This window comes from Podarcis vaucheri (genome assembly GCF_965113315.1).
Source record: "Podarcis vaucheri genome assembly, chromosome: 5".
Taxonomy (NCBI): Eukaryota; Metazoa; Chordata; class Lepidosauria; order Squamata; family Lacertidae; genus Podarcis; species Podarcis vaucheri.
The window spans coordinates 7108645-7129368 of NC_138763.1; the positions used below are offsets into that span (position 1 = coordinate 7108645).

Consider the following 20724-nt stretch of genomic DNA (forward strand, 5'->3'; position numbering starts at 1 on the left):
TAAAGGACCCCTAGACGGTTAAGTCCAATCAAAGGAGACTATGGGGTGCTTTGCTCATCTCGCTTTCAGGCCTAGGGAGCTGGTGTTTATCCACAGACAGCATTCCGGGTCATGTGGCCAGCATGACTAAACCACTTCTGGCACAACTGGACACCATGATGAGTGCCAGAGCACACAGAAATACTGATTACCTTCCCACCGCAGCACTACCTGTTTACTTACACTGGCATGCTTTCGAACTGCGTTGGCAGAAGCTGGGACAGAGCAACAGGAGCTCTCCTGTCTTATGGATTCAAACTGCCAACCTTCTAATCAGCAATCCCTAGAGGCTCAGTGCTTTAGACCACAGTGCCACCCGCATCCCTCATGTAATGGAGCATGGAGAGGCAGGAATGAGGTTCAGTCACTTATCTCACAGCAGGGGCATTCTTGTACATTTGCTGCATAAAGAAACTGCTAGCAGATTTGCAAAAGAAAACAAGTTGTGGTATGGTATCAAACTGGAGGGGGGAATGCGTTGATTCTTGCATTGCAGGGGGTTGTATTAGAAGACCCTTAGGGTCCCTTCCAACCCTACTATTGTAGGCTTCCTTGTGAAACCTTTAAAGAACTATGCTCCACCCTAGTGGTCAAGAGAAGCCCTGGCTCTCCTCTCTCACCTTGGATATCTGGATGACTTGCCAGGATGAGAAGTGCCCATTTCAGAGAACACGTAGTTGTGTCCGACCCTCCTGCAAAGAGGTCGAAAATGCACTGGGCCAAGTTTTCTTCATCATAGGTGGACTCTGGGTCATTCCTGCTCTGGTGTTGAAAATGGGGAAGGTGACATGTCATTTATATGCATTACATTCTGTCCTTCAGCACTTTATCTTCCTTCCCCCACTTATTACCATACCACCCACACATGCTTCATGAGAGGTGGGGTATCCTCTTATAGTGCCTAAGGTGAAATGGGAAACTGCTGCCACCCCCACCCCCTGCTGTTGCTGCCCTCACTCGCTGGATCATCACCTTTTCGTGATGAGTGGGCTTGCACATTCCTATGACCCTTGTGAGTGAAGCCATTGGGAATCTCGTACTCCCAGCAGGGTCACCCAAGGCGGTAAGGTCAAAGGGGAGGAGCTAGACAAAGAATGACCCAAGAAGTCATCAACGGCAGAACAGGCGGGTGATAACAAGCGGTATGTTACAACGGCTCTAAAGAAGGATGAAAGCTGCAGCAGATAAGAATTTACCGGTTGCCATGACAACTCATGCCATCAGAACAGAGCCTTACTGCGAAGACTGTTCATTGGTCAGTGTGCACTGATCTACAGACATAAAACAAATTCACGTACAGGCATCTTCCAAAAAACTCATCCCAAACCCAAACACCAAAAGTTCCATGGTGATCAGCATATGGTAACAGGGGCAGGATTGTGAAATGTGGAAGCCCTTAGTCATGAAACAGCACATGGGCGGTGGATACAGATTCAGTCATTCTGACTCAAAGAACAAGGCAGTTGAGCAGCTCGGCAGCTGTATCCATGACTGAGCAGCCCTTTTTAGGATCTACTCTGCTCACTCCAAAATGGGGGAGGGGCTAGAAAAGGTGCCCTAAACATAGTCTGCCTCTCTTTTTCCCTGACTGGATTACCACGCCCAGTGGGGTCACCACCCAGCGGTGGTAAAAGCCAATTGAACTTTGGAACATGGAATATATGGACAGATATAGCACAGATAATGAGCATCCTGAACACTGAACTGCCATCATTGCAAGAGAGATGTGACGTTTTAACATCAATATTGCAGTGCTTCAAGAGACTCAAAGAGCAAGCAAGGGACAATTGAAGGAAGAAAAAGGAGGCTACACGTTCTTCTGTAAAGGTCTATCGGAACAAGAAGGTCAAATAAATGAGGTAGGCTTCGCTATCAAAAACAATCTTGTAAAGCTCCTGTCAGAAGTCCCTACCAAACTTCTGGTAAACTCACCAAAAGCCAACAGGCTACTATTACCAACACACTCATTTGACAGAAAAATAAATTTAAAACTTCATGGAGGCATCCTCAGTTTAGTTTAAGAATATTTTGTTTTGGATTTTCTGTTTTCTCAGTCCACATTTGAATGTCAGATAAACATCAATCCAAAAAATGCTCCAAAGCAAGACCCCTTAGCACATTTCAGTTTCCACTCCTTTACGCTCACATTTCCTAGACATTTCTATATTTGCTTATGGATGGATGTCAACCCACTTGAGCAACTAAATTGACTATGAGAAATATTTGGAGGGAACTCAATGCGATTTTCAACTGAGATTCAGAAAAAAGGACACAGTGGTACCTCGGTTTTCGAACAGCTTAGTTCCCGAGCAACTTGGAACTTGAATGCTGCAAACCTGGAAGTCAATGTTTCAGTTTACGAACTTTGCTTCAGAAGCTGAATGTGCTCCTGCGCTTCCATTTTCACTGTTGCGCTGCTAATTTGTGCCCCCTCCCCATTGTAATCAAAGCCTTCCATTTCCGATTGAAGTGTCATGAGGTGATATTTGGAGCTTATATTTGGTGCTTTTGTTTTTGCTATTTTTTGCGTTTTTGTTTGTATGGCTTTTTCATTTTTGTGACTGTAGCTTGTTCTTCATTTTATGATTGATTGATTGATTGATTGATTGTGTGACTACGGAAATGGATAAAAACCTACCATCCAAACAATGACTATCATCAGCGCGGGTAAGAAAGAATTTTAAATTTAATTGTTATCATCCACAATACTGTTTTATTTATTTTATAGTACAGTACAGTGATTACTGCTTTCATTTTATGGATCAATGGCCTCATTAGATAGAAAAAATCACGTTAAATAATAATAATAATAAATTTTATTTATATCCCGCCCTCCCCAGCCGAAGCTGGTTTCAGGGCGGCTAACAACAATCAAATAATCAAACAGTAAAATAGTTACACAATCTAAAAATATTTCATTATAAAAATTAATTAAATCAAATTGAAGGCAACCAATTAAGCAAAATTCTGTGCAGGTTGCCAGAGGAGGGAGTCAGGCTGCACCCTGACCAAAGGCCTGGCGGAACAACTCTGTCTTGCAGGCCCTGCGGAAAGATGTCAGGTCCCGCAGGGCCCTAGTCTCTTGTGACAGAGCATTCCACCAGATTGGAGCCGCAGCCGAGAAGGCCCTGGCTCTAGTTGAGGCCAGCCTAACCTCTCTGAGGCCTGGGACCTTGAGGATGTTATTATTTGCAGACCGTAGGTTTCTCTGTGGGGCATACCAGGAGAGGCGGTCGTGTAGGTACGAGGGTCCTAGGCCGTATAGGGCTTTAAAGGTTAAAACCAGCACCTTAAACCTGATCCTGTACTCCACCGGGAGCCAGTGCAGCTGGTATAGTACTGGGTGAATGTGATCTCGCAGCGAAGACCCCATAAGGAGTCTCGCCGCGGCATTCTGCACCCGCTGGAGTTTCTGGGTCAGTCTCAAGGGCAGCCCCACGTAGAGCGAGTTACAATAATCCAGTCTGGAGGTGACCGTCGCATGGATCACAGTGGCTAGGTCAGGGCGAGAGAGATAAGGGGCCAACTGCTTAGCTTGGCGGAGATGAAAAAATGCCGCCTTTGTTATAGCTGTAATCTGCGCCTCCATAGAGAGGGAGGTATCGAAGATTACACCCAAACTCTTAATGGACAGTGCTGGCACTAATTGCACCCGCACAAGAGATGGGAGTTGCCCCATCAATCCCATATTGTCCCGCCCCAGCCAGAGGACCTCTGTCTTCGAAGGATTTAACTTCAACGGGCTCCCACGTAACCATCCAGCCACAGCTTCCAGACATCTGGTCAGTGTGTCTGGGGCCGAGTCAGGATGGCCATCCATCAACAGATAGAGTTGGGTGTCATCAGCATACTGATGGCAACCCAACCCAAAACTCCGGACAAGCAGGGCGAGGGGGCGCATAAAGATGTTAAAAAGCATCGGGGAGAGAATCGCACCCTGAGGCACTCCACACACCAAGGAGTGGCGCGATGACAATTCCCCCCCAAGCGCCACCCTCTGCCCCCGACCAGAGAGAAACGAGCGCAGCCATTGAAGGACTGTGCCCTGGATCCCCACATCAGCAAGGCGGTGGTCCAGGAGTTTGTGATCGACCATGTCAAAGGCTGCTGACAGATCTAGAAGAATCAGCAGCCCCGACCCGCCTCGATCCAGCTGCCTACGGAGATCATCTGTTAGGGCGACCAGAGCCGTCTCGGTCCCATGACCAGCGCGGAAGCCGGACTGGAATGGATCCAAAGCAGATGTTTCATCCAGAAACCTACCAAGCTGTTCAGCAACCGCTCTCTCAATCACCTTACCCAGGAATGGAAGATTCGAGACCGGGCGGTAATTGAATAGATCTGAGGGATCTAATGATGTTTTCTTTAAGAGCGGACGCACCACCGCCTCCTTCAGTTCCCCTGGGAATATCCCGGTGCCAAGGGACAAATTGATGATATCCCCCAGGGGGGCCCGCACCTCGTCTGGACACGCTCTAATCAGCCATGACGGGCACGGGTCAAGAGGACAGGTGGTGGGCTTTCCAGCTTGGAGGAATCTGTCCACATCGGCTGGAGATATCCGGTCAAAGTGGTCCAATACTGGACCCGAGGACAGTCGAGGGGCCTCCAGTTCCTTTATTGTATCCAAATTGGCAGGGAGGTCATGGCGGAGCAACAGGACCTTCTCCGCAAAAAAGCTCGCAAATGCCTCACAGCTGTGTGTCAGATTGTTATTTAAATTTGGCTGTCCTTCAAGGGACGTTAAAGACCGAATTATACTAAATAATTGCGCCGGGCGAGAGCTAGCGGATGCAATGGAGGCCGAGAAGTAAGACTTCTTAGCGGCCTTCACTGCCATCTCATAGGTTTTCATAAAAACCCTATAAGATGCTCTTGAGGCTCCGTCACGGGCACCCCTCCATACTCGCTCTAGCCGTCTGAGGTCCCGCTTCATTTTCCGAAGCTCCTCGGTAAACCAGGGAGCCCGGTTTCTGCGGGGTCGCAGAGGGCGCTTAGGTGCGATCTCATCGATGGCTGCCAGGAGCTGGGTATTCCAGCCCTCAACAAGCTCAGTCAATGAGTCGCCAGGGGGAGCAAGGTCCCGCAAGGCTTGACGGAATCTATCAGGCTCCATCAGCCTCTGCGGGCGAGCCAAAATTGGCTCGCCACCTAAGCAGGGTGGGGGTGGAAAGTCAATCCTGGCTTTCAGAGCGTAGTGATCAGACCATGGCACCTTCATCGAAGGAGACATGATCACATCTATACCGGCACCAAAGATCAAATCCAGCGCGTGGCCTGCTTGATGTGTGGGGCCCGAAACAAACTGGGAGAGCCCTAGTGTCGCCATGGAAGACACCAGGTCCAGAGCCTGTGAGGAGGGAGTGGCACCAGCGTGGAAGTTGAAGTCTCCCAATATCAATAGGTTAGGGAACTCCAAGGCCCAGCCGGCCACCGCCTCCAGCAGGCCTGACAGGGTGGCTGCTGGTGCGCTAGGTGGCTGGTACACCAGCCAGACAGCCAAGCTCTCCTCGGAGCCCCACACTAGGCCAACACATTCAATGCCGGGGATCGATGGCGATGGTAGAGCCCTGAAAGGACAATCTTCCCGGATTAATACTGCCACCCCTCCCCCCCCGGCCCACAGTCCGTGACTGGTGGAGGACGGAGAAACCCGGGGGCGCCATCTCTCGTAAGGTAACAGTTACCCCTTCGCACACCCAGGTCTCCGTCACACAAGCCAGGTCAACCCCCTGCGAGGTAAAGAAATCTCGCAGGGTAGCGGTTTTGTTGCCTATAGACCTGGCATTGCACAACACCAGTGAAGGAGGTGAGTAATCCTTGCTCACCCTACCCTCGTCTCTCAGGATGGGGCGCAGATTGGAAGGGGTACGAGCATATCCGTATGTCGATCCCCTTCACCTATAACATCTGCCCCCACCGCCATACCTCCCTCGCCCCTCCACGGTAGCAATCCCAAGCCTCATACTAACCTCCATTTACAAATTAGAAAACAAAACAACCAAAACAATTATGCCCAAACAAAACCAATCCCCACCCCACTCGATGTCCAACCCCAAAAACAAAACAAGACGGAACAAAAAAAAATACATAGATAAAAACCACCATTCACGGTGGTACAACAAAGTAAACAATAAAAACACCTTTAAAACACCTTAAAATATATATAAACATCTTCAACATTTGCTGCAGCGGCACCAGTGTCCTTAAAGCTATTACGGAGGTGAGCCTGGGCCCCGCCCCCTAGGCCGGATGGAATTAGCCTGAGGAGGGAGAGGCCTTCTCCAACACTCACGATGCAGCAGCAGCGATGTCCCAGACCCCAATGAGGCCTCTTAAAGCTGTGGCGAAGGTGAGCCTGGGCCCCGCCCCCTAGGCCGGATGGAATTAGCCTGAGGAGGGAGAGGCCTTCTCCAACACTCACGATGCAGCAGCAGCGATGTCCCAGACCCCAGTGAGGCCTCTTAAAGCTGTGGCGAAGGTGAGCCTGGGCCCCGCCCCCTAGGCCGGATGGAATTAGCCTGAGGAGGGAGAGGCCTTCTCCAACACTCATGATGCAGCAGCAGCGATGTCCCAGACCCCAATGAGGCCTCTTAAAGCTGTGGCAAAGGTGAGCCTGGGCCCCGCCCCCTAGGCCGGATGGAATTAGCCTGAGGAGGGAGAGGTCTTCTCCAACACTCACGATGCAGCAGCGGCGATGTCCCAGACCCCAATGAGGCCTCTTAAAGCTGTGGCGAAGGTGAGCCTGGGCCCCGCCCCCTAGGCCGGATGGAATTAGCCTGAGGAGGGAGAGGGCTTCTCCAACACTCACGATGCAGCAGCAGCGATGTCCCAGACCCCAATGAGGCCTCTTAAAGCTGTGGCGAAGGTGAGCCTGGGCCCCGCCCCCTAGGCCGGATGGAATTAGCCTGAGGAGGGAGAGGCCTTCTCCAACACTCACGATGCAGCAGCAGCGATGTCCCAGACCCCAATGAGGCCTCTTAAAGCTGTGGCGAAGGTGAGCCTGGGCCCCGCCCCCTAGGCTGGATGGAATTAGCCTGAGGAGGGAGAGGCCTTCTCCAACACTCACGATGCAGCAGCAGCGATGTCCCAGACCCCAATGAGGCCTCTTAAAGCTGTGGCGAAGGTGAGCCTGGGCCCCGCCCCCTAGGCCGGATGGAATTAGCCTGAGGAGGGAGAGGCCTTCTCCAACATTCATGATGCAGCAGCAGCGATGTCCCAGACCCCAATGAGGCCTCTTAAAGCTGTGGCGAAGGTGAGCCTGGGCCCCGCCCCCTAGGCCGGATGGAATTAGCCTGAGGAGGGAGAGGCCTTCTCCAACACTCACGATGCAGCAGCAGCGATGTCCCAGACCCCAATGAGGCCTCTTAAAGCTGTGGCGAAGGTGAGCCTGGGCCCCGCCCCCTAGGCCGGATGGAATGAGCCTGAGGAGGGAGAGGCCTTCTCCAACACTCACGATGCAGCAGCAGTGATGTCCCAGACCCCAATGAGGCCTCTTAAAGCTGTGGCGAAGGTGAGCCTGGGCCCCGCCCCCTAGGCCGGATGGAATTAGCCTGAGGAGGGAGAGGCCTTCTCCAACACTCACGATGCAGCAGCAGCGATGTCCCAGACCCCAATGAGGCCTCTTAAAGCTGTGGCGAAGGTGAGCCTGGGCCCCACCCCCTAGGCCGGATGGAATTAGCCTGAGGAGGGAGAGGCCTTCTCCAACACTCACGATGCAGCAGCAGCGATGTCCCAGACCCCAAAGAGGCCTCTTAAACTGTGGCGAAGGTGAGCCTGGGCCCCGCCCCCTAGGCCGGATGGAATGAGCCTGAGGAGGGAGAGGCCTTCTCCAACACTCACGATGCAGCAGCAGCGATGTCCCAGACCCCAATGAGGCCTCTTAAAGCTGTGGCGAAGGTGAGCCTGGGCCCCGCCCCCTAGGCCGGATGGAATTAGCCTGAGGAGGGAGAGGCCTTCTCCAACACTCACGATGCAGCAGCAGCGATGTCCCAGACCCCAATGAGGCCTCTTAAAGCTGTGGCGAAGGTGAGCCTGGGCCCCGCCCCCTAGGCCGGATGGAATGAGCCTGAGGAGGGAGAGGCCTTCTCCAACACTCACGATGCAGCAGCAGCGATGTCCCAGACCCCAATGAGGCCTCTTAAAGCTGTGGCGAAGGTGAGCCTGGGCCCCGCCCCCTAGGCCGGATGGAATGAGCCTGAGGAGGGAGAGGCCTTCTCCAACACTCACGATGCAGCAGCAGCGATGTCCCAGAACCCAATGAGGCCTCGTAAAGCTGTGGCGAAGGTGAGCCTGGGCCCCGCCCCCTAGGCCGGATGGAATTTGCCTGAGGAGGGAGAGGCCTTCTCCAACACTCACGATGCAGCAGCAGCGATGTCCCAGACCCCAATGAGGCCTCTTAAAGCTGTGGCGAAGGTGAGCCTGGGCCCCGCCCCCTAGGCCGGATGGAATGAGCCTGAGGAGGGAGAGGCCTTCTCCAACACTCACGATGCAGTAGCAGCGATGTCCCAGACCCCAATGAGGCCTCTTAAAGCTGTGGCGAAGGTGAGCCTGGGCCCCGCCCCCTAGGCCGGATGGAATTAGCCTGAGGAGGGAGAGGCCTTCTCCAACACTCCCGATGCAGCAGCAGCGATGTCCCAGACCCCAATGAGGCCTCTTAAAGCTGTGGCGAAGGTGAGCCTGGGCCCCGCCCCCTAGGCCGGATGGAATTAGCCTGAGGAGGGAGAGGCCTTCTCCAACACTCACGATGCAGCAGCAGCGATGTCCCAGACCCCAATGAGGCCTCTTAAAGCTGTGGCGAAGGTGAGCCTGGGCCCCGCCCCCTAGGCCGGATGGAATTAGCCTGAGGAGGGAGAGGCCTTCTCCAACACTCACGATGCAGCAGCAGTGATGTCCCAGACCCCAATGAGGCCTCTTAAAGCTGTGGCGAAGGTGAGCCTGGGCCCCGCCCCCTAGGCCGGATGGAATTAGCCTGAGGAGGGAGAGGCCTTCTCCAACACTCACGATGCAGCAGCAGCGATGTCCCAGACCCCAATGAGGCCTCTTAAAGCTGTGGCGAAGGTGAGCCTGGGCCCCACCCCCTAGGCCGGATGGAATTAGCCTGAGGAGGGAGAGGCCTTCTCCAACACTCACGATGCAGCAGCAGCGATGTCCCAGACCCCAAAGAGGCCTCTTAAACTGTGGCGAAGGTGAGCCTGGGCCCCGCCCCCTAGGCCGGATGGAATGAGCCTGAGGAGGGAGAGGCCTTCTCCAACACTCACGATGCAGCAGCAGCGATGTCCCAGACCCCAATGAGGCCTCTTAAAGCTGTGGCGAAGGTGAGCCTGGGCCCCGCCCCCTAGGCCGGATGGAATTAGCCTGAGGAGGGAGAGGCCTTCTCCAACACTCACGATGCAGTAGCAGCGATGTCCCAGACCCCAATGAGGCCTCTTAAAGCTGTGGCGAAGGTGAGCCTGGACCCCGCCCCCTAGGCCGGATGGAATTAGCCTGAGGAGGGAGAGGCCTTCTCCAACACTCACGATGCAGCAGCAGCGATGTCCCAGACCCCAATGAGGCCTCTTAAAGCTGTGGCGAAGGTGAGCCTGGGCCCCGCCCCCTAGGCCGGATGGAATTAGCCTGAGGAGGGAGAGGCCTTCTCCAACACTCACGATGCAGCAGCAGCGATGTCCCAGACCCCAGTGAGGCCTCTTAAAGCTGTGGCGAAGGTGAGCCTGGGCCCCGCCCCCTAGGCCGGATGGAATTAGCCTGAGGAGGGAGAGGGCTTCTCCAACACTCATGATGCAGCAGCAGCGATGTCCCAGACCCCAATGAGGCCTCTTAAAGCTGTGGCGAAGGTGAGCCTGGGCCCCGCCCCCTAGGCCGGATGGAATTAGCCTGAGGAGGGAGAGGCCTTCTCCAACACTCACGATGCAGCAGCAGCGATGTCCCAGACCCCAATGAGGCCTCTTAAAGCTGTGGCGAAGGTGAGCCTGGGCCCCGCCCCCTAGGCCGGATGGAATTAGCCTGAGGAGGGAGAGGCCTTCTCCAACACTCACGATGCAGCAGCAGCGATGTCCCAGACCCCAATGAGGCCTCTTAAAGCTGTGGCGAAGGTGAGCCTGGGCCCCGCCCCCTAGGCCGGATGGAATGAGCCTGAGGAGGGAGAGGCCTTCTCCAACACTCACGATGCAGTAGCAGCGATGTCCCAGACCCCAATGAGGCCTCTTAAAGCTGTGGCGAAGGTGAGCCTGGGCCCCGCCCCCTAGGCCGGATGGAATTAGCCTGAGGAGGGAGAGGCCTTCTCCAACACTCACGATGCAGCAGCAGCGATGTCCCAGACCCCAATGAGGCCTCTTAAAGCTGTGGCGAAGGTGAGCCTGGGCCCCGCCCCCTAGGCCGGATGGAATTAGCCTGAGGAGGGAGAGGCCTTCTCCAACACTCACGATGCAGCAGCAGCGATGTCCCAGACCCCAATGAGGCCTCTTAAAGCTGTGGCGAAGGTGAGCCTGGGCCCCGCCCCCTAGGCCGGATGGAATGAGCCTGAGGAGGGAGAGGCCTTCTCCAACACTCACGATGCAGCAGCAGCGATGTCCCAGACCCCAATGAGGCCTCTTAAAGCTGTGGCGAAGGTGAGCCTGGGCCCCGCCCCCTAGGCCGGATGGAATTAGCCTGAGGAGGGAGAGGCCTTCTCCAACACTCACGATGCAGCAGCAGCGATGTCCCAGACCCCAATGAGGCCTCTTAAAGCTGTGGCGAAGGTGAGCCTGGGCCCCGCCCCCTAGGCCGGATGGAATTAGCCTGAGGAGGGAGAGGGCTTCTCCAACACTCATGATGCAGCAGCAGCGATGTCCCAGACCCCAATGAGGCCTCTTAAAGCTGTGGCGAAGGTGAGCCTGGGCCCCGCCCCCTAGGCCGGATGGAATTAGCCTAAGGAGGGAGAGGCCTTCTCCAACACTCACGATGCAGCAGCAGCGATGTCCCAGACCCCAATGAGGCCTCTTAAAGCTGTGGCGAAGGTGAGCCTGGGCCCCGCCCCCTAGGCCGGATGGAATTAGCCTGAGGAGGGAGAGGCCTTCTCCAACACTCACGATGCAGCAGCAGCGATGTCCCAGACCCCAATGAGGCCTCTTAAAGCTGTGGCGAAGGTGAGCCTGGGCCCCGCCCCCTAGGCCGGATGGAATTAGCCTGAGGAGGGAGAGGGCTTCTCCAACACTCATGATGCAGCAGCAGCGATGTCCCAGACCCCAATGAGGCCTCTTAAAGCTGTGGCGAAGGTGAGCCTGGGCCCCGCCCCCTAGGCCGGATGGAATTAGCCTGAGGAGGGAGAGGCCTTCTCCAACACTCACGATGCAGCAGCAGCGATGTCCCAGACCCCAATGAGGCCTCTTAAAGCTGTGGCGAAGGTGAGCCTGGGCCCCGCCCCCTAGGCCGGATGGAATTAGCCTGAGGAGGGAGAGGCCTTCTCCAACACTCACGATGCAGCAGCAGTGATGTCCCAGACCCCAATGAGGCCTCTTAAAGCTGTGGCGAAGGTGAGCCTGGGCCCCACCCCCTAGGCCGGATGGAATGAGCCTGAGGAGGGAGAGACCTTCTCCAACACTCACGATGCAGCAGCAGCGATGTCCCAGACCCCAATGAGGCCTCTTAAAGCTGTGGCGAAGGTGAGCCTGGGCCCCGCCCCCTAGGCCGGATGGAATGACCCTGACGAGGGAGAGGCCTTCTCCAACACTCACGATGCAGCAGCAGCGATGTCCCAGACCCCAATGAGGCCTCTTAAAGCTGTGGCGAAGGTGAGCCTGGGCCCCGCCCCCTAGGCCGGATGGAATTAGCCTGAGGAGGGAGAGGGTTTCTCCAACACTCACGATGCAGCAGCAGCGATGTCCCAGACCCCAATGAGGCCTCTTAAAGCTGTGGCGAAGGTGAGCCTGGGCCCCGCCCCCTAGGCCGGATGGAATTAGCCTGAGGAGGGAGAGGCCTTCTCCAACACTCACGATGCAGCAGCAGCGATGTCCCAGACCCCAGTGAGGCCTCTTAAAGCTGTGGCGAAGGTGAGCCTGGGCCCCGCCCCCTAGGCCGGATGGAATTAGCCTGAGGAGGGAGAGGCCTTCTCCAACACTTACGATGCAGCAGCAGCGATGTCCCAGACCCCAATGAGGCCTCTTAAAGCTGTGGTGAAGGTGAGCCTGGGCCCCGCCCCCTAGGCCGGATGGAATTAGCCTGAGGAGGGAGAGGGCTTCTCCAACAATCTCGATGCAGCAGCAGCGATGTCTCAGACCCCAATGAGGCCTCTTAAAGCTGTGGCGAAGGTGAGCCTGGGCCCCGCCCCCTAGGCCGGATGGAATTAGCCTGAGGAGGGAGAGGCCTTCTCCAACACTCACGATGCAGCAGCAGCGATGTCCCAGACCCCAATGAGGCCTCTTAAAGCTGTGGCGAAGGTGAGCCTGGGCCCCGCCCCCTAGGCTGGATGGAATTAGCCTGAGGAGGGAGAGGCCTTCTCCAACACTCACGATGCAGCAGCAGTGATGTCCCAGACCCCAATGAGGCCTCTTAAACTGTGGCGAAGGTGAGCCTGGGCCCCGCCCCCTAGGCCGGATGGAATTAGCCTGAGGAGGGAGAGGCCTTCTCCAACACTCACGATGCAGCAGCAGTGATGTCCCAGACCCCAATGAGGCCTCTTAAAGCTGTGGCGAAGGTGAGCCTGGGCCCCGCCCCCTAGGCCGGATGGAATGAGCCTGAGGAGGGAGAGGCCTTCTCCAACACTCACGATGCAGCAGCAGCGATGTCCCAGACCCCAATGAGGCCTCTTAAAGCTGTGGCGAAGGTGAGCCTGGGCCCCGCCCCCTAGGCCGGATGGAATTAGCCTGAGGAGGGAGAGGCCTTCTCCAACACTCACGATGCAGCAGCAGCGATGTCCCAGACCCCAATGAGGCCTCTTAAAGCTGTGGCGAAGGTGAGCCTGGGCCCCGCCCCCTAGGCCGGATGGAATTAGCCTGAGGAGGGAGAGGCCTTCTCCAACACTCACGATGCAGCAGCAGCGATGTCCCAGACCCCAGTGAGGCCTCTTAAAGCTGTGGCGAAGGTGAGCCTGGGCCCCGCCCCCTAGGCCGGATGGAATTAGCCTGAGGAGGGAGAGGCCTTCTCCAACACTCACGATGCAGCAGCAGCGATGTCCCAGACCCCAATGAGGCCTCTTAAAGCTGTGGCGAAGGTGAGCCTGGGCCCCGCCCCCTAGGCCGGATGGAATTAGCCTGAGGAGGGAGAGGCCTTCTCCAACACTCACGATGCAGCAGCAGCGATAAATTGCTGTTTTAGGAGTTGTTTATAAAAGTCTGGAATGGATTCGTTTTCCATTACTTTCTATGGGAAAGCATGCCTCAGTTTTGGAACACTTTGATTTTGGAACAGACTTCTGGAACGGATTAAGTTTGAGAAGCACGGTACCACTGTCCTGGTTTCCAGGCAAGGGATTAGTATTCACATATAACAGGGAATATAATGATTCCTTGAATGAGCTGCCTACAGTTTTGAAGCAGATACTCATTTGCATCCACATTTGTACATGAAAATATCTATCCTTTCCTAGCTATTTTAGTAGATGCCCATGGAAGGATGTCAATTCACTTTAGCAATTATAATGACTATGATGGAATGGGGGGGGGCAGAGAGAGGTATTGGTGTCCTGGCATGAGATTAGTATTCACTTATATTTATTTTTTTATTTTTTATTAAAGATTTCAACATAACAATTTCCCCTCCCCGAAAATAAAACCAGCCCTCCCACCCCCACCCCCCAGACTTCCCTCAGATCCTCTCCCTGTTCACTCGTAACATGGAATATAATGATTCCTTGGATGAGCCACATTCGCTTTCAAGCAGATACTTACTTTCTCCATCTGAAGTAGATAGAAATCAATGAGATCCTGTGGCTCATACAGGGACTGATTCTTCTTATGCTTCTCTATCTCCTCCTTTGCAAATGAACGCACCATCTCTGTGCAGGAGAAAGCCTTCTTGTGGGGCCCTGGGAGATGTTTCATGAGCCATGGGAGCATTTCATAAAGCTAAAGGAAAGATAGCAGAAATGCTGCCATTACCATGAGGAAGCTTGTTCAAACCATTTGTGCTTTGGAATTGCACTTATAAAACATGATCTGCATTATTCTTCAGGGCTAGCATATTAGTTTGAGTCTCACTAAGAAGAAGGAAGGTGTCTATAGCTTCTCTGGAATCCCACAATGATTGGATTCTGTGAATTATCCCTAGCTGAAAATGTGAAAGAAAAGTATGGCTCAAAATATTTTTCCAGCTCCCCGGCATAATTTCAAAACTGGGCACTATCTCAGGACCTCTCCTGGAACAAGTTAGTGCCCGTTTGTGGTACTTGGAGGTGGGTGGAGAATAGGGATGGGGGGAAATTCAAGTACGGTAAGTTTCATGAGTACTTTTTTATTTTACTGATTAGGAATGGATGTAGAAATATGGAGAACTGAACTTAAATTTGAGGAAAGGGTTTAGCAGAAGGGGGCTGCTTTCCTCAGCAATAGCGATAGTGCTTGAGTTGCTGGTCTCTCTTTCATTAAAAAAAAATTCCAGCCAAGTGGTGGCTGCAGGGGCCTCACCATGATTGCCACTGCTAGGTGGGTATATAGTAGACACATTTAGTTTTCTATGATGGCAACAAAACTATGTGATTCCCTTCTTGAGAAGATTATTTTGTTCACCTCTCTTCCCCTTGGCGGGCTCTAGATGACCTGTTCTCAAGGTCATTTTTCCATTTTTGTCCCATCTTCCTTCTAAAGAGTCTCTGTGGTGGACAAAGTCTTCTTTTGTTGTTTTTTTATGGGGGGTTTTGGTGTGTTTTTTATCTCAATGATAATCATGGGCAATGGATCAGGCTGTGAGATAGTAAGTGGCCCTTATCTCAGATCAATTTAAACCTGATCACACTTCTCCAGCCCTCTATCAGAATATTGATTTGTGGTATTAAAGCCCTTGGGAGGTATTAAAGCCCTTTGGCAGGAATGGAAATGACTACTCACAGCATAACCAAAGCTACATACAAATTGTAGGATAAATTCTATGGCTTCTATCAGCTTCTGGAACCGTTCATCTCCAAGAGCAAACCGGTGCCCAAAAGCCACAGCACATATCACGTTAGAGACTGAAGTAGCGATGGGCATGGAGGGGTCAAGTGGCTGTCCTGCAAAATAAAGTTATACTAATGTTAGCTCAGCTGGTCCAGTTCATACTGAGAGTGGGAGCTCATGGTGGTCAAGAGAAATTGCTGGGATCTCCATTAGGAACCAAGAAAAACATATCACATTCCTTTCTAAACTGGACAGAGGTAGTACACAAATATATCTCCATATGCCAGCTCAGCACCATCACTTAGCATCACATACCCTTTGAACGTGCAAAAGCCTCCACGAGCTGATGGGCCTCCTCTGCTACTTGGTGCTCCATGCCTTTCTTTTGCCGCCACAGCTTCTGCAGAGTGACTACAACAAAGCGTCTCTGTTGCCTCCAGGTGTGACCATTTGATAATGCAATACCTATGGAAAATCAATGAGAAATAACAACAATCATATCTCAGGTTAAAGTCGCTTCGGGTTAAATCTTTTCAGGTTGCCTCCCATGGCGACCCAGAAGTAACGGAACAGGTTACTTCAGGGTTTTGCCGCTCACACATGTGCAGACGCTCAGAATGACGTCACATGCATCCACACTTTACAGTATCAGCAAAAAGTGAGATTTCTTGACAGCTCTACCGTTTTGATTTTTGAAGAGAAAACTGGTATCTGATACAGTGTGATGTCGACAAGTTTAGATCTTTCCATGGAAGGCCATCACAATCAAATTTCACTTCTATCTATCAAGCTTCTGGTGATGCTATTGGGAAAAGAATGGAAGTGGTGGAAATGGAAGGAGCTTTTTTCTTTCTCTCTTGCTAAATTAGGATGGAAAATCATTGCCTACAGGAAATGGGATCACAAGATATAAAACTGGGTGTAAAATAATGAATATACAACAAGTAAATAACTATGGGTTATTTTTTAATATTGTACAGTGGTACCTCAGGTTACATACACTTCAGGTTACATACGCTTCAGGTTACAGACTCCGCTAACCCAAAAATAGTGTTTCAGGTTAAGAACTTTGCTTTAGGATGAGAACAGAAATTGGGCTCTGGCAGCGCGGCAGCAGCAGGAGGCCCCATTAGCTAAAGTGGTGCTTCAGGTTAAGAACAGTTTCAGGTTAAGTACGGACCTCCGGAACGAATTAAATACTTAACCTGAGGTACCACTGTATATGACTGAAGTGCAGAGATTCCTGTTTAAATAGAAATGAAGAATTTGTTTTTTATTAAAAAAAAAACATGGAGGAATGTTTGGAATTTTTTGGGAGATAAAGTCACCATACTGGAATGGAGGAGGACTATTGGGTACACACTTGAAGGTGATATCTGGCTGGTGAAAGACCCTGTGTGAGAGGCAGAGAAGGAAATATCTCCCAGGATGGGAGACTGGGGGAAGAAAGGGAAGCACCCAGGTGAGAGCTGGGAGGGTCCACTCCCTTCTGTGTGAGACAAGAGTTAAGATCTACCTTTGAGACAGGGCTTGACGTTTCTTTCTCTCTTTTGCTTTTTTGTTTGTTTGTTTGCTTAGTTAGTGTTTCTGAAAAGTTTCAATAAAAAGTATGGAAAACCAAACAAACCCAATTCTGCCAATTTTTCGACACTGTTTTTAAGGATATAATGTGTGGTGTCAACCAGTTACTACTTCTACTGGTCCAGCTAGACAGGTTTGGGGTTTTTTACTGAGGGTGAATTCTGCACCATATTTTTGACAAGACGTAATGCATCAATGGTGGATATATTCTGCTTTGTTAATTCTTCTGCAACGCTACCTGAACACTACTGCATTATTTCTGTCTGGGGAAACTATACTGCAACGAAAGTGGGACAAAAATAAGTTTGTGCATTTGTAGTTTTCAGCAGAAAGTTTTCAGCAGACACTCTGTGTCTTTCAGAGTGAATGTCCCTGTTCTCTGGAACTGCATTCAGAATATGACTCTGCACTTTCCCCCCAAAAAGGAAGACATTTTTCCCCCAACAAGCTTTCCCAGTCGTGTACAAAGGTCACTTCAATAGGTGTATACATTTTATTGTTTTAACCCATATTTAGTTGTTGTTGGTTTTTATACTGTTTTAAAACTTTTTATAATAAATAATAATAATATTTTTTTATTTATACCCCACCCTTCCCAGTTCAGAAAACTGGGCTCAGGGCGGCTAACAGCAACTTTAAAACACTTAATTGATGCAACAAAAAACAGCATAAAATACAGTATAAAACGTGAATAACAATAAATTCAGAATTCAAAAATCAATTTAGGGGGGAAATCCAGCCAATAAACATTAGATGATCACCAGGGCTAGCTGGCTAAATTAGTCCTATTTGGGCCAGAGAGGAGGCCAGGGGAGAATTAGCTGTGGGATCCCAGAGCGGGTAGTCTTCATAAAAAAGGGAGGGGAGGAAGGGAAATAAAAGACCAGGCTAAATTCAAATTGAAAGCCAGGCAGAATAACTCTGTCTTACAGGCATTCTTAAGGAAATCAGCCCTGAGTGCTCACTGGAAGGACAGATCGTGAAGCTGAGACTCCAATACTTTGGCCACCTCATGAGAAGAGAAGACTCCCTGGAAAAGACCCTGATGTTGGGAAAGATGGAGGGCACAAGGAGAAGGGGACGGCAGAGGATGAGATGGTTGGACAGTGTTCTTGAAGCTACCAGCATGAGTTTGACCAAACTGCGGGAGGCAGTGGAAGACAGGAGTGCCTGGTGTGCTCTGGTCCATGGGGTCACGAAGAGTCGGACACGACTAAACGACTAAACAACAACACAGGCCCTGCAGAAGGAAGTTAAATCCTGCAGGGCCCTGGTCTCATGGGCATTCCACCAGGTCGGAGCCTTCACTGAGAAGGCCCTGGCCCTGGTGGAGGATAATCTGACTTACTTAGGACCCGGGACTTCTAAACTATGATTATTCATAGTTTAAACTGTTTTTATATTTCTGTAAGTTGCCTTGAGACATACATGCAAGAAGCAATTCATAATTTATAATGATGATAGTAACTATGTGATTGCAAAGTTCACATGTTATATTTGCCACATGAGTCCATGCCCAAAACATGTTGGAAGAGCTTGTTGAGAGAAGCAGTGTGTTGTGTTTCTTAGAGATGTCATAATCAATCAAATCTTCACACGTGCTGAAGCCAGGTTTTCATGGACCCAAACGAATGTGTCATTTGATAGCATGAGGACTAGCCACTCTGAATGACCTCAGCCCCTAGGTGTTGGCTCCTAGGTAATGCATTTCCCGTTGTGTGCAGCAGTAATAGAGAACCCTTGTTCTGTTTTTCTGGACAGCCCTTTAAAAGTTTCATCTTGGGAAAATACCAGTAGAAATTCTTATTCTTCACTACTTACCCTTCCCTTTTATCAGAGCCCTAAGGAAAGGAGTCTCAGGTCGCTCGTCTAATTCCTCAGAGTGGTCAATGAGCGCTTCTTTCACTGCTTGGAATCCAGACAGTACTACAATGGGTAGATGTCCACACCACATGGTGTAAATATTTCCATGTTGCTTTGCCAGCTACCATTTGGTTCAAAAGAGAAGAGAGGAATGATGAGTTCAAAAAATGCAGTTGGATATTTCAGCGGGTGGCGCTGTGGGCTAAAGCCTCAACGCCTAGGGCTTGCCGATCGAAAGGTCGGTGGTTCGAATCCCCACGGCGGGGTGCGCTCCCGCTGTTCGGTCCCAGCGCCTGCCCACCTAGCAGTTCGAAAGCACCTCCGGGTGCAAGTAGATAAATAGGTACCGCTTACCAGCGGGAAGGTAAACGGCGTTCCGTGTGCGGCTCTGGCTCGCCAGAGCAGCGATGTCACGCTGGCCACGTGACCCGGAAGTGTCCCCGGACAGCGCTGGCCCCCGGCCAATAAATGTGAGATGGGCGCACAAACCCCACAGTCTGTCAAGACTGGCCCGTTCGGGCAGGGGTACCTTTACCTTTACCTTTATTTCAACTTAATACGCGAACGTCATCCTCCCTCACCTCTGCAGTTTCTCACTATGTGCAGTTCTCTTGCTATCATCTTTCCCCCTCCTCCTCCTCCTCCTCCTCCTCCTCCCCTTCCTTCCTCCCTCCCTCCCTCCCTCCCTCCCTCCCTCCCTCCCTCCCTCCCATAATTCCAACCCATTTGTTTTACTCTCTCCTAGCCATGTTGCCTCTGCCTAGGATCAGAGCAGCAGAGACACTTCATAGTAACCAGCCCTCCTGCGACAGACAAGAAGATGCACAAGTCATTGCCAGAAAATGATCTGGCCACAATCTTTGTGTGTGCAGGGATGTGGAAGCTGTAGCCCACCAGATGCTTTTGAACTAGAACTCCCACCATCCCTGACTATTGGCCACGGTGGTTGGGGCAGATGGGCTTTGTAGTCCAAAACATCTGGAGGGGACCAGGTTAGCATAGGCTGGGCTCGAGTCCTGGGTCAGGTTTCAGACCCACGGTGGGTCACAGCAGGAGCATCACCACCATGCAAATATATGGCAAGGAATTAAGATGATACATGTCTGGGCTAGAGAATATTACCAATTCCAATGTTTTAAAAGTTAATATGTTCATATCCGATGGTTGTGTAATTTTGTATGTTTTGAAGAGTTTTCGCTGAAAAAAGGCTCAGAATTGTATTTAAGAAACAAGCAAATAAACTAAACTATGGTCTGACAAAGAGTTAATGCTTGCGGAGGAGGCAATGGAAAGGTGCCTGTTCTGTTTGTCTCTTGTCTTCTCTAGTTACACGTGAGCTGCTGCTGAGAAAGGCTGATGTGCTCCTGCTTCATTGCCAATCGAACTTGTTGCCCTTCCGTCTGTCGGAAGGAAGGGGAGAAGTACACAGCATTCTAGGCCAGGGATGTCCAACAGGTAGATCGGAATCTGCTAGTAGATAGTGCTCTGTCTGTGTTAGATCTAGGGGGCCCCTGAAAGCTCAAGAACTTTGGCCCCCTAAAAAAGCTCAACAAATTTAGTAGATCACCGCCAGTTTTTTCTATAGTGGGAGTAGATCACAGTCTCTTGAAAGTTGGACAGACCTGCTCTAGGCCATGTCGCAAAATGCAATAGAACGAAAGGAAGACAAGATCAAGAACATACTGTAAAAAGCTGTTTTATTAATTCAGCTTCTTGTGTTACACAATGTGTTTTGGAGATGAGTGCCCTTCAACCAGCAGCTATGAACGACACACATTAAAACTAGTTTAAAGGGGCAAGATTCTGATTAATACTGAAAAGCACAAAACCATACAAAGTAGGATAATGGCAGCATGGGTAGCTATGTGAAATCCAGGGGGGAAACACAAGGCAACATAAAATGTTGTATTTTCTATGGGTCAACTTGTAAGTGGTAGCAAGACTTCCTTTCCAACTGCCACCAGTTTCACAGCTTTCTAAATGACTCTCTGAAGCTGATTTCACAGCCCTGCCATTGTAATCTTGGAGAGAGTATTACCTGGAGATTAGCACTTACTGTAAGCTTGCCATACATCAGGAAAATTCCTGACATGTCCTGACAGGAATCGGCAAAATGTCAGGGAACACCCAGATGTATGGCAACCCAATGGAAAAAGCTCAACAATTTCCTAAAAAA

The 20724-nt window shown here is 51.4% G+C and overlaps 1 protein-coding gene across 1 annotated transcript in view; it reads right to left on the reverse strand.

Annotated features, from left to right (window-relative positions):
- The window catches only part of LOC309533186 (cytochrome P450 2J2-like), a 28736-nt gene that overhangs the window by 2815 nt on the left and 5197 nt on the right, over nt 1-20724 (reverse strand). The window contains exons 2-6 of the mRNA XM_082224403.1: nt 18507-18669; nt 15420-15569; nt 15057-15217; nt 13902-14078; nt 660-801 (exon numbers count right to left, since the gene is read on the reverse strand). Of these exons, the coding sequence (XP_082080529.1) occupies nt 660-801; nt 13902-14078; nt 15057-15217; nt 15420-15569; nt 18507-18669 (793 nt within the window). The remainder of the gene's footprint in view (nt 1-659; nt 802-13901; nt 14079-15056; nt 15218-15419; nt 15570-18506; nt 18670-20724) is intronic.